This window comes from Xiphophorus maculatus, chromosome 23 (genome assembly GCF_002775205.1).
Source record: "Xiphophorus maculatus strain JP 163 A chromosome 23, X_maculatus-5.0-male, whole genome shotgun sequence".
NCBI classification, from domain to species: domain Eukaryota; kingdom Metazoa; phylum Chordata; class Actinopteri; order Cyprinodontiformes; family Poeciliidae; genus Xiphophorus; species Xiphophorus maculatus.
This window is the reverse complement of record NC_036465.1, coordinates 8,938,974-8,953,055: the sequence shown is the minus strand read 5'-3', so window position 1 is coordinate 8,953,055 and position 14,082 is coordinate 8,938,974. Positions and strand designations below refer to the sequence as shown.

At 37.2% G+C, this 14,082-nt stretch overlaps 1 protein-coding gene across 2 annotated transcripts; it reads left to right on the top strand.

Annotated features, from left to right (window-relative positions):
- The first annotated feature begins 5,519 nt into the window (after positions 1–5,519).
- On the top strand, positions 5,520–13,870 carry LOC102235892 (protein eva-1 homolog C-like). 2 transcript variants are annotated; one of them, XM_023328313.1, is made up of 8 exons: positions 5,520–5,673; positions 7,803–8,011; positions 9,579–9,702; positions 10,307–10,459; positions 10,550–10,693; positions 11,300–11,371; positions 11,459–11,539; positions 13,219–13,870. In XM_023328313.1, the coding sequence occupies exons 1-8, from the start codon at positions 5,577–5,579 to the stop codon at positions 13,602–13,604; spliced, it is 1,266 nt and encodes a 421-aa protein (XP_023184081.1). In that variant the 5' UTR covers positions 5,520–5,576; the 3' UTR covers positions 13,605–13,870. The 2 variants fall into 2 exon arrangements, with proteins under 2 accessions (XP_023184081.1, XP_005799576.1); XM_005799519.3 differs by lacking the exon at positions 11,459–11,539.
- Positions 13,871–14,082: the final 212 nt, after the last annotated feature.

Here is a 14,082-nt window from a genome sequence, read left to right as displayed (position 1 = left end):
AACACATCACAGTTGAAGACATAACTCGATGAATTTTGAGGCAGCTGCTTATTCTTTTCGTAAGCCAGTATTGTGAATATTTTCATGATATTTGTGGTGAACATATTTCTGTTCTGGGATGTTCATTGTTTTTTCTGGGAAACAGTTTTGAAACTTGGCAGTTCAAATGCACAGCTGTCAAAACAACAACTGAGGTTTTTGCTTTCACAAAAAAAAATCACAAAGTCAGGATAAGCCAACAACTTTACACATAAAATAATGGGAGAGTGACTAGAAAAACTAGTCTGCACCAGTTTTTTGTTTTGTTTTAAAGGTTTTAGAGTGGAACTGAAACAGACTGTTTTGAAATAATAATTCAGTTATTGGTACTTTTCTAACAAAAATTTATATATCTTTTTTTTATTTAACAGTGAGTAAATTTTACTTAGATTTTCTGCTAAAAATGTTGCTAATTGAAGTCAGTTAATAATGTCATTACAGAATAATAAATCCACTTGTTCACTGTTATTGTTTGGGAATTTCTAGACAAGATTTTGTTGATGTTTGATAATTAAAAAGAGTTTAATACATTTTACAGCTGAAATATGTAACTTTTATTTATTTTTTTTAAATTAGACTGTCACTATGTTGTGACAGTTTGGTATAAGACAGATAACCTGTGGAAAAAAACAAACTCCTCTGCTTTATCAAAACGTTCAAAACAACCAACCAATCAGAGCCAGGAGGCGGGTCTGCTCATCCCGCTCTTCTTCCTCCGTTGCTCTCTGTTAGCCACAGCTAGCATAGCATGTCATGAATGCTAAGGCTAGTTAGCATGGCAACCGCTGACGGTAGATAAACGGTTTTTCTGTCACGGTAAGTAGTTTCTTCGCCGTTACACATTTAGCAGCGAGTAAATGAGGTTGATTGGTTAAGACCCTCCTGCTGGCTCTGATTGGCTGGTTTTGGTCGCGTTTCTTCACATGGCTATAGGAGGTCAGGGAGGAGTTGGAGGCGATCGATCTTTTCACAGATTATCTCTCACAAAAAACAATGTCACAACATGGTGACAGTTTTGGCAAGTATGTAAAAACATTTATTTTAATCAAAGTTGCATACTGCGCGGCTTTAAGAGTTGTTTTGCATACAGATGTTATAGTATAAGAGATGTACTTGAATGCACCATAAGCGATAGTAACTGATTGGAAACCTGGTTTTTTGGTTTCCAAAAGACTAATTTAAATTAAAGCATTTCGGCTAGGATATCTCATGAAGTGTGTTTTAACATTTACACAGCTGAATGTGTTTTTAATTATTATTTTTTTTTAAGTTTTAATTTATTTCGGGCAACTTGTTGCTGTTTCTTGTGACGAATTTTAGCTCACTCAAATTAACAGAAAGTTTCAGAACTTCAAATTATATCTGTACAATCTGGACTGCAATATTTGTTTTGTTATATTATATTTTAATTCAGACCATATATACCAAATTCAGAGTTTGCAACGATGTTACATTTAGAGTTGAAGAGGTAATTTGTTGTTTTCAAATGCTTCTCTATTGTTTGGTACCATAGAAATCCACTTTACTGTCATGCAGTTTACTTGAAAACATATTAAACACAAGTTTGAAAAACTCATTCAGAGAAAATGTAAATATATTTTTTGGAGGTTGTGACTGCAACAAAAAGGGAACTAGCAGGCCTAAGCAGGTGTTTGTAATATTTTAGTCCATTATTGTGTTTTACTGCATTAACAGTTTCTTTTCTAGTTCTCCTTTTCTTTTGTGTGTATTGAGTTGAAACCTGTTGGGGTTTCCCTTCATGATGTGAGCTTAAAAGTTCATGCTTCTTTCCAATAAATATACTGAAAATACCAGCAAAGTAAAGCATGTGGTTGTTTCTAAACACTGGAGTATGTGAGTTTGTGAAGACGTCTTAAAATGAAAAATGAAAGCTGTGGAGGGGTGTAGGGTCAGTTTTCAGGACTGCTGATTCTTGTAAAATGATCTCATTTACACAAAAGGGTGGAAGGGAAACTATATTGCAAAATCCCCTCTGGTACAGTGAATACTTCCCAGAAGAAACGTGTCTATCAGTAACAGAGAAAGATTGTGAAATCCATTTTAAGGAATTTAAAAAGCACGCCCGTGGATAACAGACTGGGAGTCATGTGTCTATTTAACATGCAGGCCAAAAAGAATTTGGAAAATTCATACTCTTGATAAACAAAATATCACATTAAAATAAATAAGACTGGAAACTCTGACCAAGGAGGAGATGACCTGATACTTTGCAACTATCTTGACCCCAGCTTTCTTTTCTTTTTTCTGCTTGTAAATCCAGGACACTTCATCCATACTCCCTCTGGGAGGCGAAAGAAATGGTGTTGTGCGGTACAATGGGAGTTTCCCTCCCACATTGTGTCTGTGGTTTAAATGTTTAAAATGTGCCCGTCTCCCTGAAAGCAATCAGATTTGATTAATTAACTGGTGGTTCTACTGCTTTTACAGTAAGACTACGGCTCATTAAAACCGGTGAGATAAACGATTTAAACGGCCGGTTGGGATTTAGTTTGTAATCTCTGCGCTGTGTTTAGACTAACTTCAGTTTGGTTGCTATGACAACAGCAGAAAAGTTTCGTTCTGTTAACATACTTTTTCTACTTTTCTATTTGCCATTTATCGCCATTGCAATGATTTTGACCCACACTCAAGTCAAAGTTTGGTCAACAAAGTAGAAAAGAACAGATAATCTCCAAAATTTTGATATTTTTTGCTTTTCTTTTAATAAAGCAACAGTCTGAAACCATGTTTTATGTTTTGGATCTTTAAGAATTTATATATTTTGTAAAAAGTTTGTTTATTATTGAGCAGGTATAAGTAAAACAAAAAGGAAAAATCACAATAAACTCATCCTTGCATTTTAAATTTAACAAATTTTGTGACTTGAGAGTAGTTTAAATTTGCAGTTTTGGCCACGGGGGCAAAAAGTTTGTTTATTATTGAGTAGATAGTAGTAAAAAAAAGGAAAAGTTTGGACACTACTTCAATAGATGTTTTTCAATATGATACTAGCTTGAAGAAACTTTCACACTTTGGGAAACACCCTGTTTTCTTACTTCCTCTTCTCCAGAAAAGCAATGTCACTGCAAAAAACACCAAATCTTATCAATTGTTTTTGCAAATATCTTGGAACAATTAAAATAAGGCAAAACTAACTTACATTTTTAGCAAGATTGTCTTAGGTCAATAATGTCTTAACATTAATGTAAAAAAGTCCTAGTTCCACTTATATTATTTCACTTATAACAAGACATTTTTCCCATATTATAAGTGAAATAATTAAGGAGTTATTGGCCTAGGGCAGGCTTCTACATCTTGTTAAGGAGTTACTTGTAAGTTAGTTTTGTGTTAATTCAAATGTACTTGAAATTAGACCAAAATACTTGGTAAGGTTTTGTGCTTTTGCAGTGATAGGAAAGCCAAGCTGTCATGGAGAGAGACACACAGCAGCTGGAAGTGCTGCTTCTTGGAAAAAGAGGGCCTTATCTCCATAAACAGGAACCTGACAGTGGAGAACGGAGTCCAAGAAAATGACACTTTATTTTGTCATTGCACACACACCAAGGTCAAGAGATGATACTCTGCTGTTCTGTTTTGTAAAAATCAATGTTTTAAGCCAGATTTTTGACTCAGAGCCCGTCATTTGGAGGAAATTGTCATTTTTTCATACATTTTAGTTATATTTCATGGTCTTGCTGTCTTGGAGTCAGGAACTCTGACTCTTCCAGAAAGATCCATAGAAAATGACAGTACTTATGTCCAACCCTACAAGTTAAATAGTAACCAATAACACCTCCTACCCTTTTATTCCAACACTGTTGTTTCTTTATATTGCTGCTAATCCTATGTAAACATCTTTCAAAGAAACTTTTATCACGGTCACTATTAATTACCTGTATTAAACCAACACAAGTGTGGAAATATACTGAATTTACTAAATAGATTCCTGCCTAGATGATTATTATAAAATGTAATAACCATGTAATGTAACTGGGATCAATAACATATTTTAAATTTGAAATCATTAGGAATATTATTAGCTATAGACTTAGTTTTTATGTTTTGTGGATTTGGAGATGTGGAAACTGAAATGCCATATAAATGAACTTGACTTGACTTATGCATCTCTGGGAATTCACGAGGTATGATGATGAAGTGGATGCGTATCCATGGTGACAAAGTGTTGTTTTTGCGACGGGTAGCAGCTGGTTTGTACCTCAAAAGCTCAAATATTATTTGACCTACAATCCAAAATCGCAGAGGAGTTGAAAAACAATTATCAATTATCAGTAATTGTTTTCAAACTCAGCCAATTAAACTCTCCCTCACTTCAATATTTCACTAAATCTGTATTGGTGACCCAAACTAAATTCTGCATAAAGGCCCTTTACAACCTTGGGCCGGCCCTGTACTAATATTATATAAATGTTTCAGATCAACTTTTACTTACCTCACCTTTTCTAGCTTCCTGGCTGGTTTGCTTATTATGATCCAAAATTAGTTCATTTGTAAGATTCTTTGTGCTTACTTGTGTTTTGTAATTGAATTGTTTTCTGCTTGATTTAATTTGATTTGATTTTTTTCATGGAGCAGACGTGTTTGTGTTCTGTTTCCCTGCGTTTTCATTCTGGGTTCAGCCGTCATTTCCTCTCAGATCACATTCTCAAAGCGATTTGTCAGCTCGGTTCACCTGGTTTCCATGTCACTGACCACATTCCTCTGACCGCTTCCACTTTCTTTTACTCCATACAGGATCCTGCTGCTGTCTCACTCCAGGTATTTGGTCCTGGTATTTGGACTTTGGATATTTTAGGTATATTTTTCCCCTAATTTATTTCTGTCTTAGAAGTGCAGCTATTCTTTGTTATTCTTCATATTTTTATGCAGAGAGGTCTTTCTGTGTGTAGCAACAGGATAATGTGTCTTATTGCTTCATAAGAAAGTGAAAAAGATCAGAATACGAAACACCACTTTTATTATTATCACAACAATAAATTGACAAGTTGTTTCTAAAATTCAAGTGAAAAAGTTCTGAGGTTTCCAAGTTTCAACATTTTCCTCCTAATGTAATGATGACCATTCTGGTCAAACAACACAAATTTAGTTCCATCAGACCACAGGGCATCTCAATATGAACACATTTGTGTTTCTGCAAACCATAATATAACTCTTTATGTTGCATTTGAAGCCCTGGCTTCTTCTTTTCTGAGCGGCTTTTCAGTCCTTTGTGGTAAAGGACTCGTTCCACCGTGTTTCACAAAGTCTCTTGATTTTTTTCTGTTTGATACGGTCATTATCGCAGCATAACATTTTCATTTCTGACAGTATAATTGCATATAATTTGCAGAAGTTTACAAAACCATGACATCGTCATCTGGGTTTTACCAAATTGTTTAAATTGTCCGGTTTAAACTGTTGTTCACACAGCGAACTGCAAGGAGGCTGTGTTTTGTATTTTTCTTTTTGCAGACACAAAGGCATCATTGACCCGTTTCCAAGCACAGCAAACCCCAGTGCTCCGTTACTGAACACTCACAATGATAGAGGCATGGAGTTTCTTCACATCTTTAGGTTTTCTTTCTCTTTTTCTTGCTCTCAAGACGCCCGTTGCACTTTCGGCACCTGATTTATCTCGTAAGTTCCTTACTTTCCTCCCTTTTTTTAATGTGTGGGTGAAAAAATGCTGATGCGTGATTTTCCACACGTTTGGGCTTCCACAACAGGAAGCGTCGGAAAGACATTTCCTAACAACATGTACATCCTTCTTTCTGAGCTGATGATTTAGCTGGAAGACTAAAATCAGGGTAAAGAGGCAGCAGGAAAAAATATGAGGGGAGAACCAGATATCTTTCTTTTTTTAAAAGTGAAAGTAATTGCTGTGTGGTGATTTTTGAGACAGTTTTGATTTTAAGCTTTGTGTATCTGACAGTAGCTGTTGAAAGTTTTTGTTTGGCAACAAGCTAATAATGGCTCTTTGTGAATAAGTGCCTGGTACGGCCAGAGCAACCAAGCAAAATGTTGCCTATGTAGGACATTACAGTGCTGTGCAAAAGTATTCAGACTTTCTATGCTTTTCCTCATTTTGCAACCATAACTCCATTGTATTTCATTGAGATTTTATGCAGAAGTAGTACCAAAATGTGGAAGGAAATGATGCAGATTTCAAGATTTTTTGGAAAATAAAACTACAGCATGCATTTGCACTCATCCCTCTTTATTCTGATATCCATAAGTAAGCATATCAGAATATTCATATTTATGGAGTCCAACTACTAAAGGGCTTGAAATGTGTTGTAAAGCATGAATAAATATTCCAGGATCTGGAAGTAAAGAGTTAATAGAGACATACACTTCAAGCTTGCCACTTGCAAAAGATGGTTGTACAAAGAAATAGTTGAAAACATGTTCTGCATTATTTTCTTCCACTTTACAAATATGTGCCATTTTGTTCCATCACATAAAATCCTGATAAAATGCATTAAAGGTGACTTATTATGCCTCCTCAAACAGATTAGGATAAGAATATAGCCACAAAATCATTCTTAAAAATGAGATTTTAGTCTGCTTATTTTGAGCTCCTTTCAGATTGAGATGTTCTAGGGCCTCGTCACTTTAAATCCAAATAATCTGCTGCTGGCCACGCCCCCAAACTCAACGTTTACACTCACACGTGAAAGTGGCTGCAATTTGATGCACAATTATACAACTGTACATGTTTAAAAAGCAGAAGTAGAGGCTCCTGTACAGCCAACAAGCAAGCAGCAAGGGGTTTCTGGATGGTAAGTCAACAAGAAAACGCCACTGTCTGCATATGAATTACTTTTCGTTGCAATTACACTCATATTGATGTACCTACATGACTTTTATGTATATATATAAATATATATTTATATTTTATAAACTTTATTTCTTATGGTTATATTTGTGTTGTTAATATTTAACACCTTAGATTGAGTAGCTTGTCAACAAATAACCAATTTTCCTTTGGGGATCAATACAGTCTATTCTAGTCTATTCTATTCTATTCTATTCTAAAACCAGATAACCAAATGAGCTGGAACTCAGTTTGGGTTGCTAAGTGACGGGCGGAACTCTGCTGGAGTTGCTAGGTGACAGCTCAATGCCCGTTGATTGTGACGTTACATTCTGGAGGCTTTTGTACCAAAAATATTAACATAAACCTCAGGGTGTTTTTTTAAGCACTTTGGCTGTTTCTAGAAGCAGTAGAAACCCAAACTGAAGTACAAAAACTTGCAAAATATGAATTTTGTGAAGTAGATTCCTTTCTCTAGATTCCCTAGTTTGTGTTTATACTAACAAATGTGAAAGTTATCCTCTAGAAATAGTCAAACTACATTCAGTCAGTCACTATTCCATTAAATATGAACCACAGTCCCTGAGTTTTGGCTCACCAGCAGAGGTGGATCCCACATGACGGCATCAGAGGAACTACGGTACATACATAAGAGACAGGGGGCCGCTACAGGAAATACAGATGGGAGGGAGGACTTCAGCGCGGTGTCTTTGTGTTTCTGCGAAACATGAATGTCTGTGTGGTCATAGTCCAAACATTGTCTTGGAGAGCTACACCCAGTGACGGAGACTTGGGGACACCACCCTGTCCACATGAAGCAGGGCTGAGTCACATGGACTGTAAATAGCCACATTTATGTCTTACAGACCACTAATTGGTTAACAAGACATTCCTGATGAATAAATTTGAAAGAGGGAGGAAGTGAAATAATCTCCTATTTGTGTTTCAGTGTATCTCCACAGTATTCTGAAGAACCACACGGCTCACGCTTGTGAGGGAGACCTGCTCGTCATCAAATGTCCCTCCAGGACATCCGTAGCCGTCCTATCGGCCTTCTATGGAAGACGAGTCCCTTATAAACACTTATGCCCTGCACCAAACACAAACATCACAGCAGAGGAGGAGGACACAGATTGTACTTCCTCCACCGCCTTAGAGGTAGATGAAACTGCAGTCATGTGATTTATTACAGGTAAAACTTTTCCAGTTTCACATCTAGGCTCTGTAATATCAGAACAGTTAAAGACAGACTTACAGTAAACCAGCACCCACCAGTTTTACCACCTCTTCAACAAATCTGTTCCCAACAGACGTTCATAAAAAAAAAACAATCTCAGTTTCATCATGGCCTCGGAGTGAGATACTTTCCATGCCACTGCCACCAAAACAATGTTAGCTTCTGACCGGGGACATTGGAAACCCACAGACAAAATATGTCATTGAATTTTAAAAAACCTTTCTCACTTTTAATTATTAGATTAATTTAGCATAAATGCTGCCTCATACCTACTGATTTTAGATGACAAAGATTTCTGTAGTGAAATTTTTATCAGGTTATATATTGTGCCTTTATTAATCTGATGTTGAATATATTACTAGGTAAAAGTTTCCACCATAATCCCCTCTTTTGATAAGAAAATGTCATATTTTTATAGTAATCCGGTGGCAGTCCAAGATTTTTGGGGCCCTTAGCAGATTTTCATTTGGGGCCCCCGATACCAACATTTTAACACCAGCTGCTTTATCATTCCTAAGCTACATTATGTATGTAACACACCTACTATCATTAGTGCTGTTTTCTAATTAGCTCACATCACGCCGATGTTGTTATGGCTGTTAATTTTAACTTTACAGGAGTAGCTAAAAACAAAAATGTTTGGATTTTGAAATACAGAGTGGTATTTAAGTCTGCTGTATTATTTTAACTATTTGAATGTAACATCAGCTGATAAACATCAATTTTTTGCAAGTTTGATATCTAATATTTCCCAAAGAGTGGCAACAACAAAAACAGATTCACCTATTACTATAAAAATGAAGAAAATGTTTTTCTTCTTCTTCTTCTATCTCTAGCTTCAATAAGTTATTTTAACTTATATTTTATAGGGCTGGACAATAAACCAATAACAATATACCGATAGATACTTGATCAATATAAATAAATATGATAGAATATTCAATACATAGAATACACACCAAACTCCAATTCAGAACCGCACAGCATTCTGGGAGATGAAGGCAGCTCAAACTCTCACAACCAGCTAAGAAAGGTTGGTGCAATCAACTAACTAATCACTCTTTGGTTACCTAGCAACTCACTCACTCTGTGGTTACTTAGCAACAGCCTGTTAAGCAACTTGCAGTTTCAAGTTTCAGCACTGTGCCTAGTAAATGCTTAAAAATAAACAATGATGAGGAGTAAAAAGTGGGGATAAAAGTTTTTCAGATATTTAAAACAAACAAATAAAATCACTAATTATTGATATTGATATTTATCAATATTGGCTGATGTGAAACTCTTATACAGTGTTTTCAGCCATATCTAATAATTCCATTTGTCAAAAGATTAACATTTATGATTTGAAAATGTATTGGATTCCATTTTTTCATTTTCCATTTTTTCCACATCTTCCCTCCAACCCTCTGAGGGCCCTCACTTTGAAAAACACAGATTTATTACATCATTGATTCATGTAGAATACCAGATGTTTTCCTGCTGTTGCAGAAGGTGCAGTCGGAGTGTCAGGACGAGCGGTCATGTCACATTCCCGTCCTCGCTCCTGTGTTTGGACCGGATCCCTGTCCACTCACCACCAAGTACCTCTTGGTGTCCTACAAGTGCAAACCAGGTACATCAAACTACTGTGTCTTAGATTGAATTAACTATACTAAACAATTTGTTTGTTTTTCAGCTCAATATGCTACATGGTAAATGTCACATTAATGCTGGAAAATCCCTGCAATGAATGTTGGACTCATATTTTTTACATCACACACATATGGGGATATTACCAGGGATAAAAGACTTTTACAATATCCAAGTTGACTTGGATATCCGCATTCGAAAAAAACAAAACAACCTGTGTTGTTCAGACTGTCATGAAAAGATCAGATATACAGTAAGTCGCATTAAGGCAAAAAAAAAAAATCGGATTTGGGTCACTTTGGGCTGCTGTGTGAACCACCCACCTTATCAGTACATCAGGCCGCTGAACGTCCTGACTCTAAAAAACATTTAATCCCAAAAGAGCATCCACAGGAAGTGGTGCAGTCAGCCTGAGGCCAACGCCCAGCAGCATTCAGGATCTGCTGCCAGCTTCCTGGAGCCAGACGCCACAGGACACCCACTGACTGTCCCACTCTCACTCAGTGGGACACCAATCATTTCACAGTCTGAAACATATCAGTCTGCAGATGCTTATCTGGTTTTGCTTCATAATTTGTTTTTTCCAGAACACCATCACACAAGACTTGTGTGTGAAAACGAGCGTCTGAGGCTGTTGTGTAAAAACGAGTCTGTCCTCGCCATCTACTCTGCTACGTTTGGACACCTGCTTCATGGAAGTCCCAACTGTCCTGAGGAGCCAGGATCAAAATCCGACATGGGTCTGACGCAAACATTTAGTGACAAACTGGGGAAAAACTGGAATATCTGTGAGGTGTGATTTATATTTGTCTGTGTTTTGTCTGTTTCAGAGTGTTTGTCAGCTGTGGCTCTGAGGAAGGTTTCCCGCAGGTGTCACGGCAGAGAAAACTGTTCAATCTTTGCAGATACTCAAACCTTCGGGGACCCTTGCTTCCCCGGCACCAGGAAACACCTGCGAGTCTCCTTCACTTGTGGTAAATAACAGAGTGGATGGTGTTATCCACAGCTGAGGCACACCGCAAAGCACAAAACATTACCAAGTATTCTTGGTTTTTAGTGCAAATATCTTTGTTAACTTGAAATAAAACAAAACTAACTTACAAGTAAATTTTCAGCAAGATGTAAGAGTTTGTTTGAAGTAAATAATTCATTAATATTGATAAAAGTACTATGATGATGATGTTGCAAAGAAGGATTCTTCATAAAATGAAGAAAAACATGGACAACCCTGACCATCCTCTTCATCAGATCTTGGGAAAACATAGTGTCTTCAGTCAGAGGCTTTTTCAGATTCTCTGTAACACAGACAGCTACAAGAGTAGCTGCCAATAGCCATCACTATTTACTTTTTCAAGAATCTGAATTATTTTAGAATTTTAACTGAATTGAATTGAATATTAAGGAATTATTGACTTAAAATAAACTCCTACATCTTGCTGGAAAGTTACTTCTAAGTTAGTTTTGTCTTGCTTCAAGTGTAATAAAATATTTCCACTAGAAGCTAGACCAAAAATACTTGATAATATTGTTGCAGTGCAGCATGGCATTCTCCTGATGTAAACATATAATTTCCTCTTTAGTGCCCAGATATCTTCTTGAAGATGTGGGTCGAGGGTCGACTGATCCCTTCATGATTTCAGACCTCACACACGGTGAGGCACTAATCGGATTTTCTCAGGTTTTGTTGTATGATCTGCCCGGCTGACTGGTCTCTGAGCCCAGACCCCTCTCACCTGCAGGTGGATGGTACACTGGCCCCACCTACAGGCCGCAAAATGTGCTCTTTACCAACTGTCTGGAGATCATTGAAAAACTATTGGGTATGTGCTCTGATACCCTGAGACACCATGGGGTCAAGTTTTTTTAATGGACCCTTCTGGTATATTTTTCCACAGTCAGATGTAGAACAAAAGCCAAACTTCAGGCATATAACATTTATTTTTGAAAAATGTGTTTCTTACTAACTTACAGAGAACGCAAGTTAGGTAGAAGTTAAGCCAGAGACATCAGCATTCTAAATAATTAGTTATGGCATTTGTGTCAGGGTTTCTTTGTGTTGCTTCCTAAAAATGCCCATATGACAGTTAGGTGGGCGCCCCCTTGTGTTGCATAAATGCGTCTGCTTGTTTAGAAAATTTGCAAGTTTTTGTGCACTTATGAAAGAGTGAAAAGGTGGAAAGATAGGCTCACCCATCGAGGAATATCAAATCTGACTTCGTTCAAATAAAAGCAGCTGTAATGAGTTTTCTGAATGATTCATTGCCCTCTCACATTGCCAGATTTTCCATCCATCCATCCATTTTCTATACCTGCTTATCGACACGCGTTGAATGCTGTTGTTTATGCCCGGAAATTTCGGGCATGCGCACAACGCTTGAGGTGTGCGCATGCGGTCCTTTTACTTGTTATCTGTAGCTGCGATGCCGCAGTAGAACAACCCCGTCAGCAAAATGAAACCTGGAGATGTAGGCATTATTAATTTAGTTTAGAGCGCCGCAGCAAAGGAAAACATAACCCAGAAAAACTGCTGAAGAGCAACTCAAAACGCCTCTTATTCTTCTTTTTTCTCCATATGGTCTACATTGCGTAGACACGTTGCCATAGCAACTGACTGACAACAGCGCCACTAATGTATCAGGATTTTCAACACCAAAAAACGCACAAACATTTCCCAGAAAAATAACAAAACATTCAGTCCGTTACAGTTTTGATATTTACAGGCTTGATGTTTACTTTGCGATTATTAAGTGATCGACTGAATGCAGCTGTGGTTGATTAGCTTATTTAAACACCTACTTTACTGATGATCTGTCAGAGATGATGTGTGGATTGTCTTTTTCCGCAGCACATCTGCATGTTAAGATTGTCAAAGTCAAGCTAGCATAACCGACCTACTTCCCTCTCCCTCACTGTTTTTTATTAAAACTTTTTCCTGGTCCCCTTTTCTCATTGTTGTAGTGTTGCATCCCTTTTTCTTCTATATATCACGCATACATTTAAGATTTAGTGTGTTATGTTGACAACTTGACAGCTAAAACTAGTGGTCTTTCATGTAAAATATCTATAAATGGGGTTCATGGTGAAAGTGTGAAAAAGCTAAAGGCCTATGAAGAATCTTGCTAAGAACTGTAAAGTATCACAATAAACAAAAATAAACACACCTGCCTGCACACAATTAATCATGCTAATGTTGAGGATTCCTGCAGTAAAGCTGATGGTGGGTGGGGTATGGTTGGTGTCAATTTAAATCTGTTGTTGGGAAAAATGTTTAACAACCAACCAGATTCTCTCTGCTTGTGTATTAATTTTATTTTAAAACCACTAAATGGATATCCAAGACTATCCATTTAGTCTTGGATAGTAACTGGATGAACATTATTGCATTTTAGAACTTGAGGTGAATTTATTCCTGCTGTATGTTGATATAACTACATCTTTGGTCTACATGAATATAGAGTGTGTTTGATTTGTGATTAATGATCCCTCTCCTCTCCTGCAGGTTTCCCAGAGAGAGTGGCTCTGTACTTTGTCTCTGGTATTTGTGCCGGTCTGGTGTTCCTGCTCTGTCTGTTCGGGCTTCGCTCCACACTGGTGAGAGACGTTAAAGATCTCGTTTCTGACCTGAACTATCAGCTGAAAGCCTCTCGCAGGCATCGCAAGGAGCTCATGGACGACCTCTTTGACGAAGATGTCTCAGACACTTCGTCCTTCCGCCACCTCACGCAGTCGTACCGCGCAACGGAGACATTCAGCCCGTCCACCTTGTCAGTGGAACTGGTTGAGCGAGAAGTGCAGCAGACCAGAGCTCATCCCAACGGAGACATCTGGCCACAGCTGGACTCTAGTCCTTACGCCATTCACAAGATTAAAACGTACAGCAACTGATTAAAATCTGACAGAAACAAAAAGGAACTTTCATTTGCTGAGTGTCATTAATGTAGCAAAGTTTAGTGGGATTGGTGCACTTAAAATTAAAACTGACCACATGTTCTTTTAATTAATAATATCCTCATAGGAAAATCTTCCACCACTTTAACTGTTTTTATTAAACTGGTTTGTCTGATGTATGGAAAATATGTAATGAACACAATGTAAAAATATTAAAACTAATAAAAACTTATTGGTACTCCATACAGTGATGTATTTCTGCATCCATGCACCCAGCCTGCATTTATTTATTCTAGTGGATCCTATATCCTGATTGGTATTTATAAATAAGAACAAACTGCACTACTAGATATTTTAAAGAAGCTTTAATATAATATCCTTCAAATTGGTTCAAGTCCAGTCTCCTCTATCCAAGAAGTTAATTATTTCTGGTGTAGAGCAGAGAATCACCATATTGATGGTTAATAAACCGTGA

What these genes read in the sequence shown, in the direction of transcription:
- LOC102235892 (XM_023328313.1), top strand. Translation starts at nt 5,577, where the DNA reads ATGATAGAGGCATGGAGTTTCTTCACATCTTTAGGTTTTCTTTCTCTT. An exon ending in AGGATCAAAATCCGACATGG is followed by an intron (nt 10,460 to 10,549) that starts GTCTGACGCAAA and finishes TGTCTGTTTCAG; the next exon opens with AGTGTTTGTCAGCTGTGGCT. An exon ending in GATTTCAGACCTCACACACG is followed by an intron (nt 11,372 to 11,458) that starts GTGAGGCACTAA and finishes TCTCACCTGCAG; the next exon opens with GTGGATGGTACACTGGCCCC.